General features: G+C 45.5%; 1 protein-coding gene across 1 annotated transcript in view; it reads right to left on the minus strand.

The window, feature by feature from the left end:
• Positions 1 to 19,854, minus strand: part of LOC126191103 (neuronal acetylcholine receptor subunit alpha-10-like) — a 141,867-nt gene that overhangs the window by 13,268 nt on the left and 108,745 nt on the right. Inside the window, exon 7 of the mRNA XM_049931840.1 lies at positions 8,475 to 8,624. Coding sequence (XP_049787797.1) covers positions 8,475 to 8,624 — 150 coding nt within the window. The remainder of the gene's footprint in view (positions 1 to 8,474; positions 8,625 to 19,854) is intronic.

Below are 19,854 nucleotides of genomic sequence, written 5' to 3' on the forward strand. Positions count from 1 at the left end.
GTGGTCCATATTTGCGAAAGTGTTGCTGGTGAAGGATTTCATGTACTACCCAACGTCTCGGTTATGTACTACACTCCTGGAAATGGAAAAAAGAACACATTGACACCGGTGTGTCAGACCCACCATACTTGCTCCGGACACTGCGAGAGGGCTGTACAAGCAATGATCACACGCACGGCACAGCGGACACACCAGGAACCGCGGTGTTGGCCGTCGAATGGCGCTAGCTGCGCAGCATTTGTGCACCGCCGCCGTCAGTCTCAGCCAGTTTGCCGTGGCATACGGAGCTCCATCGCAGTCTTTAACACTGGTAGCATGCCGCGACAGCGTGGACGTGAACCGTATGTGCAGTTGACGGACTTTGAGCGAGGGCGTATAGTGGGCATGCGGGAGGCCGGGTGGACGTACCGCCGAATTGCTCAACACGTGGGGCGTGAGGTCTCCGCAGTACATCGATGTTGTCGCCAGTGGTCGGCGGAAGGTGCACGTGCCCGTCGACCTGGGACCGGACCGCAGCGACGCACGGATGCACGCCAAGACCGTAGGATCCTACGCAGTGCCGTAAGGGACCGTACCGCCACTTCCCAGCAAATTAGGGACACTGTTGCTCCTGGGGTATCGGCGAGGACCATTCGCAACCGTCTCCATGAAGCTGGGCTACGGTCTCGCACACCGTTAGGCCGTCTTCCGCTCACGCCCCAACATCGTGCAGCCCGCCTCCAGTGGTGTCGCGACAGGCGTGAATGGAGGGACGAATGGAGACGTGTCGTCTTCAGCGATGGGAGTCGCTTCTGCCTTGGTGCCAATGATGGTCGTATGCGTGTTTGGCGCCGTGCAGGTGAGCGCCACAATCAGGACTGCATACGACCGAGGCACACAGGGCCAACACCCGGCATCATGGTGTGGGCAGCGATCTCCTACACTGGCCGTACACCACTGGTGATCGTCGAGGGGACACTGAATAGTGCACGGTACATCTAAACCGTCATCGAACCCATCGTTCTACCATTCCTAGACCGGCAAGGGAACTTGCTGTTCCAACAGGACAATGCACATCCGCATGTATCCAGTGCCACCCAACGTGCTCTTGAAGGTGTAAGTCAACTACCCTGGCCAGCAAGATCTCCGGATCTGTCCCCCATTGAGCATGTTTGGGACTGGATGAAGCGTCGTCTCACGCGGTCTGCACGTCCAGCACGAACGCTGGTCCAACTGAGGCGCCAGGTGGAAATGGCATGGCAAGCCGTTCCACAGGACTACATCCAGCATCTCTACGATCGTCTCCATGGGAGAATAGCAGCCTGCATTGCTGCGAAAGGTGGATATACACTGTACTAGTGCCGACATTGTGCATGCTCTGTTGCCTGTGTCTATGTGCCTGTGGTTCTGTCAGTGTGATCATGTGATGTATCTGACCCCAGGAATGTGTCAATAAAGTTTCCCCTTCCTGGGACAATGAATTCACGGTGTTCTTATTTCAATTTCCAGGAGTGTATAAACATTCGATCGTATTCCTGTCGGACGATGTGGGTGGCCTAATTGTCCGCTCGAACAGTCCAGAATGTTCTTCAAAACAATCGCGAACAAGGTGGTCCGGCGAAATAGCGCACTGTCATCAATAAAAATTCCATCGCCGTTTACTGCAAATGGTCTCCAGGTAGCCGAACATAACCACTTCCAGTCCTCGGCAGGACCGGAGGACCCATTCCATTCCGTGTAGACACATCCCAGACCTTTATGGACCCACCATCAGCGTGCACAGTGCCTTGTTGACAACTAGGGTCCATGGGTCGAACGGCCTGCGTGCGTTACCTTTTTTCACATCAGTGTCTCGCGAACGCTGTAGTTTTCCTTCCTGAACAGTGTTACGCATAAGCTCTATGCACTTCATTAAAATGTACCCGAGTTACTACGAAGGGAATATTAACTATTATAACGCGATTAACTCAGTGGGGAAACACATTGAATGTGTTCCACTTGGTGATTCTTTCTAACAGTGCTTAGTCGTAGAAACAGATAATACAGGTGATTCTTAGGTCTTAAAGAAAGAACTACGATTGTCTGACGATATAACGTATTAGGTAATTGAAGGAAACTATGTTCAAAATACGGCCTTGCCGCAGTGGATACACCGGTTCCCGTGAGATCACCGAAGTTAAGCGCTGTCGGGCGTGGTCGGCACTTGATGGCTGTGACCATCCAGGCCGCCATGTGCTGTTGCCATTTTTCGGGGTACACTAACCCTCGTGATGCCAATTGAGGAGCTACTCGACCGAATAGTAGCGGCTTCGGTCAAGAATACCATCATAACGACCGGGAGAGCGGTGTGCTGACCCCACGCCCCTCCAGTCCGCATCCTCCACTGAGGATGACACGGCGGTCGGATGGTCCCGGTAGGCCACTCGTGGCCTGAAGACGGAGTGCTTATGTTGAAAATACCGATGGTTACCAAGGTGTGCCACTTTATTTTGCTATCAGTTGCAATCATCCACAGTTGCCTCATCCTCAGGCACAGTCGCTTCATTAAATCCATATGCATAAACAATGAAACAAGTACTTATTCATGTTCACAGCTGTCTAAGTTTTCAACATTGCCTTTAAATGTTTAATATCCGTGGAGCATCACTTATTGAAAATATATGAAGGATCTTATCATTTAAATCAAAAAGTGTTTGCGAAAGTCGATTCGCAATACAAGGATGTACCCACGTGTGAACTGACAGTGGTTGTTGAATGGATGTCCAAACTGAAACAGCACAATGAAAAAGCATTGTTTATTGTTTTGAGTTGAAACTGGTCAAGAGCAACCACCCGAAAACCCTACTTATCACACATACATTCCATTACAGATGCAAGTTGTCAATTTTCATCGATTAACGCCGTACTCTTTAATCCTCATAAGACTAATCAGTTTTCTAAACACTCCTATCTAACATGACATTTGGTGGCACGAAAATATTAACATTTTCATATGTTCCATTTTCCAATTTTTTTAGATGTGAATGATTGTGATATTTTCAATATTGTAACCAAAAAAAGGTGAAGATTTTCCTCTACTGTTTGTTAAACTAGCTAAGTATCAGTGTGCGTTTCATTCCCAATTTTCGAGTCGTAGTTAAAGCGAAATACGTATATCAAAAATCCAAAGCTCCCGCACTCCATAACAAAGAAGTCCTGAATACTGCATAGATATTGTCGGACTGTCAGCAGAAAAAAAAATAGAATTAACTGCCATTAGCTTTAGCGACACAAATACCAATGCGCATTACAGTAGACATCGCGAAACCAGTGCACAGACGAGGCCGTTGAATGCGACGTCCATTACGAGGACTTGCATTCATATGCCATCCCTTGGCAGCCGTGGCAGAATTAATGTCGAATGCCACTGAATGGGTGAGGTTAGAGGTCGCAATACAGGGTGTTACAAAAAGATACGGCTAAACTTTCAGGAAACATTCCTCACCCACAAATAAAGAAAAGATGTTATGTGGACATGTGTCCGGAAACGCTTAATTTCCATGTTAGAGCTCATTTTAGTTTCTTCCACCTACGCTCAATGGAGCACGTTATCATGATTTCATACGGGATACTCTACCTGTGCTGCTAGAACTTGTGCCTTTACAAGTACGACACAACATGTGGTTCATGCACGATGGAGCTCCTGCACATCTCTGTCGAAGTGTTCGTACGCTTCGCTACAACAGATTCGGTGACCGATGGATTGGTAGAGGCGGACCAAGTCCATGGCCTCCACGCTCTCCTGACCTCAACCCTCTTGACTTTCATTTGTGGGGGCATTTTAAAGCTCTTGTCTACGCAACCCCGGTACCAAATGTAGAGACTCTTCGTGCTCGTATTGTGGACGACTGTGATACAATACGCCATTCTCCAGGGCTGCATCAGCGCATCAGGGATTCCAAGCGACGGAGGGTGGATGCATGTATCCTCGCTAACGGAGGACATTTTGAACATTTCCTGTAACAAAGTGTTTGAAGTCACGCTGGTACGTTCTGTTGCTGTGTGTTTCCATTCCATGATTAATGTGATTTGAAGAGAAGTAATAAAATGAGCTCTAACATGGAAAGTGGACACATGTCCACATAACATATTTTCTTTCTTTGTGTGTGAGGAATGTTTCCTGAAAGTTTGGCCGTACCTTTTTGTAACACCCTGTATATGCGTTGCAACAAGCTTCCTGATAAGACACTACACAGCTTGTTTCGTTCTCTTGAAGGGGAATGCTCAGAGAATTATCGGGAAAGCTAGCGTAAGACGGCGCAGAAGCGCAGCTTCTTTCGCTCCATAGCGTTTTTCCAAGAGTCAGCGATAGCCAGTTCTCGATTGCGTGCTGGAAGTTTTTTTTCTGGAGATGAGGCGTTTATCTACATTCTAGTGCTTGAACAGCAACAATGTGCTCCATTTCTGCATATGACGAAGCATTATCAAGCCATGTGTATATATTTTTATAACATGCCTCCCCCTTGAGTTATTAACTCGAATCCAGAAACAGCGTTAAGTTAAACAGATATAGCGTCACTATGGGATTGTGGATACGCCTTGGTGCAAAACACTGGAGCCGCGTGACCGCTACGGTCGCAGGTTCGAATCCTGCCTCGGGCATGGATGTGTGTGATGTCCTTAGGTTAGTTAGGTTTAAGTAGTTCTAAGTTCTAGGGGGCTGATGACCACAGGTGTTAAGTCCCGTAGTGCTCAGAGCCATTTGAACCATTTGAACCAACTTCTTGTTTTGTTTATCGGCTTTCACTAACTATTTTCAGCAACAATATCGTCATCATCAGTGGGTTTTTCTGTATTCTAAAACTTGCCAAATTAGTATTGCTATAAACATCAGATCTAACTACTTGAAGTCGAGACTCATCTGACCAGGCCAAGATTTCCCTTTCGTCTAAGGTCCAACCGATGTGGTCACGAGCCCAGGTGAGGCGCGACAGCCGATGTCGTGCTCTTAGCAAAGGCACTCACGACGGTCGTCTGCTTCCATAGCCTGTTAACGATATATTTCGCCTCACTTTCCTAACGGATACGTTCTTCGTACGTCCGATATTGATTTCTGCGTTTATTTCATGCAGTGTTGCTTGTCTGTTAGTAGTGACATCTCTACACAAACGCCGCTGCTCTCGCTCGTTAAGTAAAGGTCGTCGGCCTCTGCATTGTCCTTGGTGAGAGGCAGTAGCCGAAACTTGGTATTCTCGACACACTCTTGACGCTATGGATCTCGTAATATTGAATTCACTAACGGTTTCCGAAGTGCAACGTCCCAAGCGTCTAGCTGCAATTACCGTTCCGCGTTCACAGCCTGTTAATTTCCGTCGTGCGGCCAAAATTACGTCGGAAAACTTTTCAAATGAACCACCTGAGTACAAGCGACAGCTCCACAAATGCACTGCCCTTTTATACCTTGTGTACGCGATACAGGTATGACCGCCTGCTGTATATGTGAATATCGCTACCCCGTGACTTTTGTCATCTCAGTGAATGAGAGCACACATCACAGCACAATAGTAGCCATACCAGTATGTCTGCAGTCAATTAACGGGCACGTACTGAAAACTTTGCAGACTAACAAACTAATGCAATTAATCAGTTAAACAAACAGCTACGTTTCTATTAGTGTTCTGGACAGCGGCACGCATAGACAAGGTCAATACCAGCATCACGAATGCTATCATCAGCAATTCACGGTGCAACAATTCTGCAACCCCAGAGATGCATCTACCATTTAAACCACTGCTTTCCAATGAAAGCGGTTCTGTCCACCCATGAGAACTGAAGATTGAAATCTAATGATGCTCCCATTGGGTAGACTGTACTGTCCGCGAAGCAACATCGGCTAATAGAATAGCAGCACGAAATTTTTTTCGTTATATTCAGTTAAATAAAAGTAACTCCCAAACAAAGTGCTCAGGTGAAAACCAAGAACATCACACAAAATTGGTAAAACTACCTTTCAACCTTTCAGATTCATACAGAATTCAGTGTCGTTTTTATTCATTAAAATTACTCGCGTGTGGCGAGAGAGAGTTGTTACTGACTTTCCGCCAGCAGCTTTTGGATTTGCATCTCTTGCACTTTCTCGTGTTTGTAGTTAAAAGTTTTGGATGTAGGTTACGTCTTTTATGCAAAACTCTTTTTTCTTGTTATCCAAACATGTTTCGGCACTTCCATGCCGTCATCAGTGGTTTTTTTTATTGAACAACTGTAAAATGTGAACATATTTTAGATTATAACTGATGTAAGAAAATGAAGCCTAAAGAAAGTTTTTGTTCGTTTCTTTTCTAATCTTGATTTTACATTACATGGTTCTACATGACCTTTTGTATGGTGTCCTACACTAATAGCTCCTCATCTGCAAACTAAACGTTGTAAATGTGAATTTTATCAGCGAGTTAACACAGCCCTTGATTTTTGAAAACGTGATTTTGGTGAGGCAAAATGTTTTCCGTTTGTATTTTGATATTACTTAGTTTTTTAGTGACTGATCGTTCTTATTTCGTGTACTGAGGGCATTGCAACACATATTAAACCTACTTTGTATAATTTCTGTTTTGTAAACGCCTTTTCAATTTACAAAAAGTGAAGTATACGATGTTGTGTACTCTAACACCGTCGGCATTCATTTGTTCAAGAGTGAGTTTGGAGCGGAATTTGAATTTTGTTTACTTTTATATCGCTTTCTCTCTCTCTCTCTCACACACACACACACACACACACACACATAGTGTGTGTGTGTGTGTGTGTGTGTGTGTGTGTGTGTGTGTGTTTGTGTAATTGAGCGTGTGAGCTCCTTTAGCTGTTTGTGTTGCTTTTCTGTAAAGTTCCTTTAATGTGTCAAATAATGTGCCTTTACAGAGTGTAGTGTATTCATTTAAAACTTGTATGCCTTCTGCTATTGCCTTCTGTATGCGGAAGTTTCCTTCTGTTGTTAGTTTGTGGTAAGGCTGTGATCAAGAATATATGAACTCACATACAACACGTACCAGTGAGCATACAGACGACAAACATGCAGAAACTTAAAAAAAAAAAAAAAAAAAAAAAAAACATTCTTTACCGGTTTTGCCACAGTCCATGATTCAATACTGTGTTCCAAAGAGACATCTGCAGACATTTCTTCGAGAAGTTAAGGCCTATATTTGATATTAGTAGGCGTGTTTCTTTGTTTGTTATGTGTTATTTTGCTGTCAATGTAGCAGAATTCCTTAACTTCGTCTGCTTCGTGGCCACTAATTTTGATGTTACATTTCTGCGTAACCTGATACCTGCTATTCCTCATTACTTTCGTCTGTCTTTGATTTACTCTCTTAGTATATTCTGTACTCATTAGAGTGTCCACTCCATTCAACATGTCTTGTAATTCCTCCTCTCTTTCACTGAGGATAGCAATGTAATCAGCAAATCTTTTCATTGACATTCTTTCACCTGGAAATTTAATTCCACTCTTTACCATTCCTTTATTTCCGACACTGCTTCTTTGATGTATCTACATCTACATCATACTCCGGAAGCCACCAAATGGTGTGTGGCGGAGGGTACTTTCGATAACACTATCTGAGCCCTCCAACCCTGTTCCACTCTCTAATACGTAGTGGATTTCTTTTCCTATATATGCGCAATACGTTACATTTATTTACGTTCGGAGTCAACTGCCAGAGTCTTGGACTTAACAGTATGGTCGAAACTGTCACAACTTTTTTAACCTGAGTGCCTCGTTCTTGCTTTTCCATTCAAAGTGTTCTATCTTCAGTCCGGAACCGCACGACTGCTGCGGTCGCAGGTTCGAATCCTGCCTCGGGCATGAATGTGTGTGATGTCATTATGTTAGTTAGGTTTAAGTAGTTCTAAGTTCTAGGGGACTGATGACCTCAGATGTTAAGTCCCATAGTGCTCAGAGCCCTGTGTGTATGTGGACTGCTGCCAGCGCCACCGTGCGACGGCCGCCGGTCAAATGCACCGCATGGTCTTGCCCCGAGGTGATTTAACCCCGCAAACCGCCCTCCAGAGCGTTGTTTCACCATGTATCAGCATTATCCTTAATTTATGAGCATGAGTGTACTTCTGCAAAGCGCCGTTGGTGACACCGGCCGGTAATTCAACGGATTACTCCTATTTCTGTGCTTGAGTATTGGTGTGATCTGTGCAACTTACCTGTCGTCTGGTACGGATCTTCCGTTAAGTCTGCGATTGTATATGACTGCTAAGTATGGGACTATCAGCATAATCTGAAACGAGCCTCATTGGTACGCTATCTGGGAGACTTTGTTTTATTAAGTGTTTTAAGCTTCTTCGCTACACCGTGGATATCTACTTCTAAGTCACTCATTTGGAAGCTATTCTTGATTCGAATTCTGGAATATTTCTTCGTCTTCTTTGATGAAAGATCTTTAGGGGTGCTGTCATCGGTTATATTACCATTGGTATCGTACAGTGAAAGTATTGAGTGAGCAGCGAGTACTTACCGACTAGTGGGACGGTGATCTCGTAGGAGAAGTTGTGGTAGAGGTCGGTGAGGCAGAGGCACTGAGCCGCCATGAGGCACAGCCCCACCGAGAAGCGCTCAGCCTCCCAGGGTGGCAGCAACAGCATCGCCAGCGTGGCCAGGCACAGCACTGCAACAACACCATGCCGCCTGCGTCACGCCTCCTGCACCACACACTGGCTTACGTTAGGACGCGTTGCCAAGGGACTCGTATGTGAGCTGCAGAAAGTCTATACACGTCCAAATCAGCGATGAAACTGCTATCAGGAGAGATGAAAAAGCAAGTTACACCCTACGACTTATCTTAGAGAACAGATTAAGGAAAGACAAACCTACGTTTCTATCATTTGTAGGCTTAGAGAAAGCTTTTGACAATGTTGGCGGGAATACTCTCTTTCAAATTCTGAAGGTGGCAAGGCTAAAATACAGGGAGCGAAAGGCTATTTACAATTTGTATAAAAACCAAATGGCAGTTACAAGAGTTGAGGGGCATGAAAGGGAAGCAGTGGTTGGGAAGGGAGTGAGACAGGGTTGCAGCCTCTCCCCGATGTTATTCAATCTGTATATTGAACAAGCAGTGAAGGAAACAAAAGAAAAATTCGGAGTAGGAATTAGAATCCATGGAGAAGAAATAAAAACTTTGAGGTTTGCCGATGACATTGTAATTCTATCAGAGACAGCAAAGGACTTGGAAGAGCAGTTGAACGGAATGGACAGTGTCTTGAAAGGAGGATGTAAGATGAACATTAACGAAAGCAAAACGAGGATAATGGAATGTAGTCGAATTAAATCGGGTGATGCTGAGGGAGTTAGATCAGGAAATGAGAAGCTTAAAGTAGAAAGGAGTTTTGCTATTTGGGGAGCAAAATAACTGATGATGGTCGAAGTAGAGAGGATATAAAATTTAGATTGGTAATGGCAAGGAAAGCATTTCTGAAGAACAGAAATTTGTTAACATCAAGTATAGATTTAAGTGTCAGGAAGTCGTTTCTGAAAGTATTTGTATGGAGTGTAGCTATGTATGGAAGTGAAATATGGACGATCAATAGTTTGGACAAGAAGAGATTAGAAGCTTTCGAAATATGGTGCTACAGAAGAATGCTAAAGATTAGATGAGCAGATCACATAACTAATGAGGAGGTACACTCCGTCTTCAGGTCACGAGTGGCCTACCGGGACCATACGACCGCCGTGTCATCCTCAGTGGAGGATGCGGAGAGGAGGTGCGTCGGGTCAGCACACCGCTCTCCCGGTATTTATGATGGTATTCTTGACTGAAGCCACTACTATTCGGTCAAGTAGCTCCTCAATTGGCATAACGAGGCTTAGTGCACCCCAAAAAATGGCAACAGCGCATGGCGGCCTAGATGGTCACCGCCATCAAGTGCCGACCACGCCCGACAGCGCTTAACTTCGGTGATCTCACGGGAACCGGTGTATCCACTGCGGCAAGGCCGTTGCCACTAATGAGGAGCTATTGAATAGAATCGGGGAGAAGAGGGAATTTGTGGCACAACTTGACTCGAAGGAGGGATCGGTTGGTAGGACATTTTCCGAGGGATCAAGGGATCACCTATTTAGTTTTGGACGGCAGCATGGAGTGTAAAAATCGTAGAGGGAGACCAAGAAATGAATACACTAAACAGATTCAGAGGGATGTAGGTTGCAGCAGGTAGAGGGAGATGAAGAAGCTTACACAGGACAGAGTAGCATGGAGAGCTGCATCAAACCAGTCTCTGGACTGAAGACCACAACAACAACACATTATTAAAGCACACGAAGTAGCTTTTATCGAATGCTGCACTACACTTCAAAGTGACACACATACATGACGTTATTTTCCAATATAATCACCAAGTTTCTAAACAACGATCGGAACATTCTATCGACTATACAATTCCACAACGATAGAGATACTCACCTTGGTCGGGGAGCCATTCTAGGACAAGTATGTGAACGTTCTCTGTTGTCCGAAAACCTAACATAGCTATTCATCGACTCCTTGATTGCCTGGAGATTGTCGTCTGTGGTCCAAGTACAGGGGTTCGGCAAATAAAAATACGGAAACGCCGCGAGAAATGCTTGCTTCGCCATGTATGCAGATGGTAGCCAAGCGTGCAGGTTGCGCTGTATTGGGAGCGCAACTGGCGCCTACCTGTGTAGCGTCGTCAATACGGTGCAAGTGTCAGTCGAGGTGAGAACCGTGTTCTGTGTACTTCTGAGAGCACTGTGTCGAAGCCAAGTGTATTCGAACGTGGGCAAAATGTGGGTGCTCGCATGGTCCGTGATCAAGGTAGCCCCGAAGTGACAGGTGCTTCAAGAGGTACCATGTCAGAGATTTACGCCGCATACAAGTAAAGTGGAAAAAACATCACCCACTAAGTCACGACGCGGACGAAAGTGTATGTCGAGTGACTGTGACGAATGGTCGTCGAGGAGGATTGCCACGAACAATATTAATCTGACAACAGCTACAAAAGTCACAGCAGAACTGAATGTCGCAAACGGGAACCCTGTCAGCACCAAAACAACACGAAGGCAGCTCCAATGCAGGGAACTACAGCGTGAGCTGGAATGCTAGAACCGCTCGTCGGCGCTGAAAATGCTCGCAGCAGGAAAACATCGTGAGGAAGCCCTAAAATCTGGACTATGGAGCAATGGAACGAAGTCATTTGGTTCGATGAGTCTTGTTTCACACTATTTCTCGCCGAACTTATGGTATATCCCTAGAGTGAAACACGGTTGGGGTTCGATGATGATTTGGGCAGCCATATCGTGGTATTCCACAGGTCCATGCTTACCCTGCGTTACTACCAAAGATTGTGTGACCGTTTTGATTGATCAGGTTCACCCCATGTTACAGTGATTGTCCCCAACGGTGATGCGATGTTTCAAGATGACAGCGTCTGTGCTCTTACAGCTCGCATAGTCAAGAAATGGTTTTGTGGGGACGAGGAGGAACTGACACATCTCTCCTGGCCATAACGCTCAGCTGATCTCAGTATTATTAATCCTTTGTGGTCTAATTTGGAGAGTAGGGTGCTTGACCGCTACCCACCTCCATCACTGTAACTTGACCTTGCCTCTGTTTTGCAAGACGACTGGTATAAGTTTCCATCCTAAAGCACACAGGACGTATATTTACCCATTTCGAGACGACTGTAAGCTGCTTTGAATGCCAGTAGATCTCCTACATCGTATTGTGATGTGTTGTATCTCTTTCCACCCCTTACTACGTTTACTGGCAGCCTAAATTCTGAAGCATAGTCCACTGATTTTGATTTAAATCGTAGTTATGAATAAAATCCAGGTTCATCGACTGTAACTCAAATAAAGAGCCGGGGGGATTATTTAGCTGTTCCTCCTCTTCAATAGACACTGTAATTATTTTTGTATTTTTTGTTTGTTTTTGGCCGAACTGAGAAACTCATCCGCCAGATGCGCGATTCACATCTTTTTATTTTCCCCCATCATCCGTCGTTATCCTATAAATATTATGAGAAGATGTGGCATTCCATTCTTCTGATCATTATGGTCGTACAAACGATTTTTTTGGTGAGTAGTTTCATTGCCACGACATAAAGTTCCAAATTAAAGAAGAGAAGGAGCTCGAAAACTCGATAAGAAATGGGCCCGACGAGTGGGTGCGGTTCAAATCCGATTTGTGCTTCTCTTAACACAAAAGGAGAAGTTACTGTCAATCAGCACGTTCAAAAAGGAGCTTAAAACACTGGCAGAATTGTCTCTGTTGTCTGAACGATGTCTTGTAAAGCGTCAAAATTTGCGTTGCGCTAAATCGGCATTATTAGCAGGTGTCGCCTTATCTAATTATCGAAATTTGCTGTTATGAAAGAAACAAGGGTTTAATTAGTTGTTTTGAAAAGAGTTCTTATATGTATTTTTGTAAAATGAACAGATTGTCGTCTGAGAATATCTGAGCGGCAGAATCCGGTCAAAGTCAGCGAGTTTACTACGCACGGATGACTGCAGAGTTGATGCTTGCGGCAAAGATAACATCTGCGGCGCAGGTACCTACCGCAAGACCCCAACGACAGCCACAAAGAAAAAGCAACTGTTGTTAAAAGGGAGAATTAGCGTGCTATGTTTGTTCATCGTAAATGGTTCTTGGTTTTTCCCATGAGAAATTCAGTTAATCGTTGTTGATTGGTAGCCGAACTAAGATCAATCCGAGTCGAAATTAGGCTAGGGAGTAGTTGAGTCAAACGCTGCAATCGTTTACGATAATTCTATGAGATTGTTAGCAGCTTGTTTCATAGATATTTACACCGATCTGTGATCATTTTAATCCCCCTTTGTTGGTGCGTAAAGCGTCAAGTGATTGATTTGTGTGGGAACTTGGAATTTTGTGTAGGTTGATGCTAGTGGCTACGGTACATTCTAGTTTAGCAATGGTTTCCCGTGGTTGGTGAGTTTATCCAAAACAGTTACTGAACGAATTGTAGCTTGAAAGCCACTCGTTTATAGGTAATCCGTATCTCGACCAGACTGGATATTTTCTGTTTTGTGAGATAAGTGACGTTACCATGTGTTGTGTTTATCCATCACTGTAACCTTAACTTGCTTCTGTTTTGCAAGAAGACTGGTATAAGTTTCCATCCTAAAGCATACAGAATGTATATTTACACATTTCGAGACGACTGTAAGCTGCTCTGAATGCCAGCGGATCACCTACACCGTATGGTGATGTGCTGTAGTTTTGTCCACCACCTGGAGATGGCTTTCGTATTAACCATGTCTGTGCGGCTTTGGTCAGATTGTTGAGACCATTTCACAAGCGCAACGTTGCATTTAGTTCGTATAACGCAAGAATATGTATGCAGTTTAGAAGTTTTATCCACATTAAACGTGCCGTTCCGTGTACTTCAGTTCTGTAGTACGTTTCAAGTTGCCGCGCAGTTTCACTCCCACTCTGTGATGCAACGTCACTGTGTCTGGAGGAAATCTAGAACATATATTGTCCCTCGACAATGGACCATGCACCACTCTTGTTGCGCAATGGTCTTGGCATGGTACGGCATATGGAATTTGCTTCGTGAAGCCCCCTCGTAAATATCACGAGGATTGAATAGTTAGATATCAATGTCATCAGTTATACTTGGTTGAAACGTAACACCCCTTTTATAGGGTCAACAATTGGAAACGACCTTCTTGCTCTTTTTCCTGGGATTATTGCATATCTTCGTGGGGTGGCTTTGTACATCTATATCTACATCGATATACATACTCCGCTATCCACCGTACGGCGCGTGGTGGAGAGCACCCTTTACAACAACTAGTCGCTTCCTTTCCTGTTCCACTAGCGACCAGGGCAAAACGACTGTCTACATACCTTCGTATGCGCCCTAATTTCTCATATCTTATCTTCGTGGTCCCTATGCGAAATGTAAGTTGGCAGTCTCTAAACTTTCTCAGCAGTGTTCTTCGAAACAAATATCTCCTTCCCTCCAGGAATTCGCACTTGAGCTCCCGAAGCATTTCCGTAACACTTGAATGCTGATCGAACCTACGGGTTACAAACCTAGCACGTCGCCTCTGAATTGCTTTGATGTCTTCTTTCAATCTGACCTGTTGAGGATCCCAAATACACGAACAGTACTCAAGAACAGGTCGCACTAGCGTCGTATATGCGGTCTCCTTTACAGATTAACCACAGTTTCCTTAAATTCTCCCAATAAACACAAGTTGATCATTCGTCTTCCCTGCCACAATCCTCACATAGTCGTTCCATTTCATATCGCTTCTCAACGTTACGAACAATATTTAAACGACGTGACTGTGTCGGGCAGGACATTACTAATTCTGTATCCGAACACTACCGGTTTCTTTTCCCTACTCATCCGCATTAACTTACATTTTCCACATTAAGAGCCAGCTGCCATTCATCGTGTAATATTTCTGGCTTAGTCATCCATCATACTAGGCTCCAAGAAGCTCTTCCCAGAGCAGTGGAGATGCAAGAAGTATATAGATGACGAAATTTGGTGTGAGGTACCTATGACAGATGTTAGATTCGGTACCATTCCCGTGAGAAAGACCGCCTGCATAATGCTACAGCTCTGTGATTCGCTGCTATGTTCGGAGCAAGGGCGCCAAACCGTTTAAGTATAGTTATTATTATTAGTTAAACTACTCATTGGAATGACTTCACTTTTTAATATAAATATCTCTCAACAGCTATCAATCAGTCATTTTACAATTATTGAAAACAATTTAAATGAAAAACAAAAGACTGACGAAATTGCAGACGAAGCACTTCGGGAGCGTTCGGGTCGCGCCTTTTCTGGTATAGCGCGCGGAGTGTTTCGGACTGTTCGTCACTCTGGATTAGGCAGTCAAGAAGAGCAGACATGTTGTCTGTCGTAGGATGTGTTTTCAATTTTTTATTTAAGTTCCTGTTCGTCACTCTGGATTAGGCAGTCGAGAAGAACAGACATATTGTCTCTCGCAGGATGTGTTTGCCAGTATTCAGTATTAAAAGATTCACTCCGGTAGTCATGAGGCACAGACACGTGCCACAAATAGTTTAAAGATACATTTTCGTAAATATTGTGTTTGATCATGTACTTTGCTGTATAAGAAGGTGTTGTATTAAGATCATGTAGTCTTCTCATGTGGCTATATTAAAATACTCGAGTGGCATCCCAAAGAAGCGATACATTATTTCAGAACAGAACCTCGCTAAAAGCCAGTTTCAGCCTCAAGATACAGAACCTACGACCTGCGTGCTGTTTTCTGCGCTGGGGACATCAACTTGAAGACAGAAGGTTAGTGAGCTATAACAGAACCTTCGTATTCCACACAGTGCAATGGAAACAACTAGGGGCCTCACGTGTACTGGTTGCACAGAATAAATGTGCTCAGTGCCACGTCATCTGCAGTAATGCAGAGGAGGTAAAGGAGGATGATCGTTATTAACACCAACAATCAATACATTCTTCGTTTCTTGCCGTAAGCACACCAACTACAAATTTTGTCTAGGTCGTCTTGTATCAACCCACGTCACTTATCTTCGACACCTTCCTGTACACCACGGCATCATCAGCGAACAACCGCAGATTGCTTCCCACCTGTCTGCCATATCATTTACGTATACAGAAAATTGTAATGGTGCTATCACACTTCACTAGGTCCACTCCTGATGTTACCCCTGTCTCCGATGAACACTCGCCGTCGAGGACAACATACAGGGTTATATTACTTAAGAAGCCTTCACATATCTGGGAGCCTATTCTGCGTGCACGTACTTTCGTTAACCTGTGTTTGTCTGTGTTAGTGGTAGACGGTGGTAGGATGTCCTCCCTGTCGTCACCTTGCCATCCCCTCCCTCCTCGTCCCCTCCCGCTCTTCCGGGAGGGAATTTGTGACTCCTTCTGTCCGCGTCTAGTATTATCCCATACTCGAAGTGTTTTCGAATCGTATAACTGAGGCTTGACGTGGGTACATGAAGGCTGGCCAGCCCACCGGGAAGATACGATACGGGGTCGGCGTACGAGGTCGGCGCCCCTCCCCGAATCTCAGGCAGCCGTGCGCGTTGGGACGCAAGTCAAGATATCAACATGATGTTTAAAAAATAATAATAATAAGCAGAAGGGCCAGTACTTGTGATTTTGTTTCATGTTAAATCCTCTCTACTCTTCTAAGAGTGTTACCACGATATTTATTAATATTGGCGTTGAAACGTTTTACCGCAGCGTCCGAGAAATGTACTAAAATTGAAAGGCAAGGCGACCGGAGTTGCTTCGCCTAGTGTTGCTAATATGCCAGGCTCCGCCGTTGTACCGAGCCTCTCGGTAGTTTGCTTGTTTCCACAAAAGGCTTCCACGAAAACATAAGGCGAACAAATACACTCCTGGAAATGGAAAAGAGAACACATTGACACCGGTGTGTCAGACCCACCACACTTGCTCCGGACACTGCGAGAGGGCTGTACAAGCAATGATCACACGCACGGCACAGCGGACACACCAGGAACCGCGGTGTTGGCCGTCGAATGGCGCTAGCTGCGCAGCATTTGTGCACCGCCGCCGTCAGTGTCAGCCAGTTTGCCGTGGCATACGGAGCTCCATCGCAGTCTTTAACACTGGTAGCATGCCGCGACAGCGTGGACGTGAACCGTATGTGCAGTTGACGGACTTTGAGCGAGGGCGTATAGTGGGCATGCGGGAGGCCGGGTGGACGTACCGCCGAATTGCTCAACACGTGGGGCGTGAGGTCTCCACAGTACATCGATGTTGTCGCCAGTGGTCGGCGGAAGGTGCACGTGCCCGTCGACCTGCGACCGGACCGCAGCGACGCACGGATGCACGCCAAGACCGTAGGATCCTACGCAGTGCCGTAGGGGACCGCACCGCCACTTCCCAGCAAATTAGGGACACTGTTGCTCCTGGGGTATCGGCGAGGACCATTCGCAACCGTCTCCATGAAGCTGGGCTACGGTCCCGCACACCGTTAGGCCGTCTTCCGCTCACGCCCCAACATCGTGCAGCCCGCCTCCAGTGGTGTCGCGACAGGCGTGAATGGAGGGACGAATGGAGACGTGTCGTCTTCAGCGATGAGAGTCGCTTCTGCCTTGGTGCCAATGATGGTCGTATGCGTGTTTGGCGCCGTGCAGGTGAGCGCCACAATCAGGACTGCATACGACCGAGGCACACAGGGCCAACACCCGGCATCATGGTGTGGGGAGCGATCTCCTACACTGGCCGTACACCACTGGTGATCGTCGAGGGGACACTGAATAGTGCACGGTACATCCAAACCGTCATCGAACCCATCGTTCTACCATTCCTAGACCGGCAAGGGAACTTGCTGTTCCAACAGGACAATGCACGTCCGCATGTATCCCGTGCCACCCAACGTGCTCTAGAAGGTGTAATTCAACTACCCTGGCCAGCAAGATCTCCGGATCTGTCCCCCATTGAGCATGTTTGGGACTGGATGAAGCGTCGTCTCACGCGGTCTGCACGTCCAGCACGAACGCTGGTCCAACTGAGGCGCCAGGTGGAAATGGCATGGCAAGCCGTTCCACAGAACTACATCCAGCATCTCTACGATCGTCTCCATGGGAGAATAGCAGCCTGCATTGCTGCGAAAGGTGGATATACACTGTACTAGTGCCGACATTGTGCATGCTCTGTTGCCTGTGTCTATGTGCCTGTGGTTCTGTCAGTGTGATCATGTGATGTATCTGACCCCAGGAATGTGTCAATAAAGTTTCCCCTTCCTGGGACAATGAATTCACGGTGTTCTTATTTCAATTTCCAGGAGTGTATTTGAAGTAGTTTTCCAAAGTCGTTTCCGATGGGCACACAGCTCCACTTGCAAAAACTACCGCCATGGAGAAAGACGTAGCTTCTTAGTGGCCTCTTGCTGCCTATAACGAAGCAGCCTGGCCTGAAGCCTCACTTGGTGGCGCCTGCAGCGCACTACTCTATTTCGAGTGCGTTGTCTATCAACTTGAGCACGCTTTTCGAAAAGTTTCAGCGCCAATGTCAACAAGTGTTATATCAATGTAAAAATCCCTTCAAGCTTTCGAATTTCATATAAATGACTATCGTTATGTTATAGAAAAGACGTTGTTGTCACCTTCAGTTAAAGCTTGGTTTGGCGCAGCTCTCTACGCTTGTCCGTCCTGTGCAAGCCTCTTCATTTCTGCATACTATTGCAACCTACATCCGTCTAAACTCGCTTACAGTGTTGAAACCTTTTCTCAATCTACAATTTTTTACTCTCCACACTTCTCTCCATTACAGAATTCACAATTACTTCATGCTACATGACGTATCCTATCAACTGATTCCTTCTTTTTGTCGAGTTGTCCCAATTCGATTCAGTTCCACCTCAATAGTTATTCGATCTACCCACATACAGCATCACATTTCGAATCCTTATGTTCTCTCCTTGTCTGAAGCGTTTATCACCCACGATTCACTTCCTTACATGACTTCTTTCACTTAAATTTATATTACAGTAGCGACCCACCCAAGCTTCACATGGGTTGCACTAAGTATCAGTGGCCTAATAAACTGCCTAGCGCAGCTGTACTTTCGTTTACGGGGTACTGCGTATAGTTATGATTTAAATTCTTGCGCGAGCTATGGCCACTTACCGATCGCCCTATCCGACCGCCATTTCGGCGGGAGCTACATTTTCTGTGTGACCTTTTCCCACATTTCCCAGCGTAACATAGCTTCGAAATACCCTCTGCCACGCAACATCGTTAGGTTACATACTCGGCCAAGCATCATTGTTATGAAGGGCCCTCCGTCATGCACCATCGCTTTGGAACATCTGTGCCATGCAACGTTCGTACACTGGCACGAAAAACTGTTTGCAACAAACGTCATTATGAGGCACCCTCTGCCACGCAAGACTGGTAAGAAGTGCCCTTCGCCACGCAGCACTGATACGAAGCACTCTCTGCAGTGTAACATTGGCATGACGAACCCGCTACCAAATAACATCGGTATGACGCACCCTCAGCCATGCAACACTGAGATGAAGCACCCTCTGCCTCTCATCATCGGTACGGAGCACCCTCTGCCACACAGCACTGGTAAAAGGCAACTTCTGCCACTTACAGTGCGTCATATCACCCTCTGCCTTGCAACGTGGTACGAAGAACGCTTTGCCATACAACAATGTTACGAAGCAAGCTGTGCAACATAATATCACTAGAAAGCACGCTATGCCACTCAAACTTGGTAACAAACACCCTCTGCAACGTTACATTTTTGCGAAGCACCCTCTGCCATCCAACAGTGGTACGAAGCACTCTCTGCCATCCAAAAGTGGCAAAAAGCATCCTCACACTTCTAAGTTTTTTGCTGTATTTTGCTTCAATATCTCTGTTGTTGCAATAGTTAAGAGTATTACCCACACAATAAAATAATGTGGCCTAACCTCGTTCCGCTATCTTGAGCACTCCCTATATGGATTAGTAAACTGATGGAACTCAGGCAATAACATCGTGTCATGGGACACACCAAGTTACTTTCGCTCCCACAGCTTCATTAGTTTTCATATGGTTTAGTTACTTTACACAATAATTCGTATTCGAATGGAACACGTCAGTATTCAAAATATCAACTTAATTGATATTTAAATATGACTGCCTACTGGCCATTCATATATATGTTCTCACAACAGGAAACAATATCTAGTTTAATAACACAAGTAAACTTTGAATTAAATAAGCTTAAGTCTCTAAACACATATTCTTGTGCACAGTACGAGGAGTTGCCCAGGTGGAACTTTTACCACTTAATTACAAACTTAGCTATATTGTCTGTCAGACATTTAAAATCTCTGCGTAAGTGACCAAAGATTTTGCTACCTTATTA

This window comes from Schistocerca cancellata, chromosome 6, assembly GCF_023864275.1.
Source record: "Schistocerca cancellata isolate TAMUIC-IGC-003103 chromosome 6, iqSchCanc2.1, whole genome shotgun sequence".
Classification (NCBI taxonomy): domain Eukaryota; kingdom Metazoa; phylum Arthropoda; class Insecta; order Orthoptera; family Acrididae; genus Schistocerca; species Schistocerca cancellata.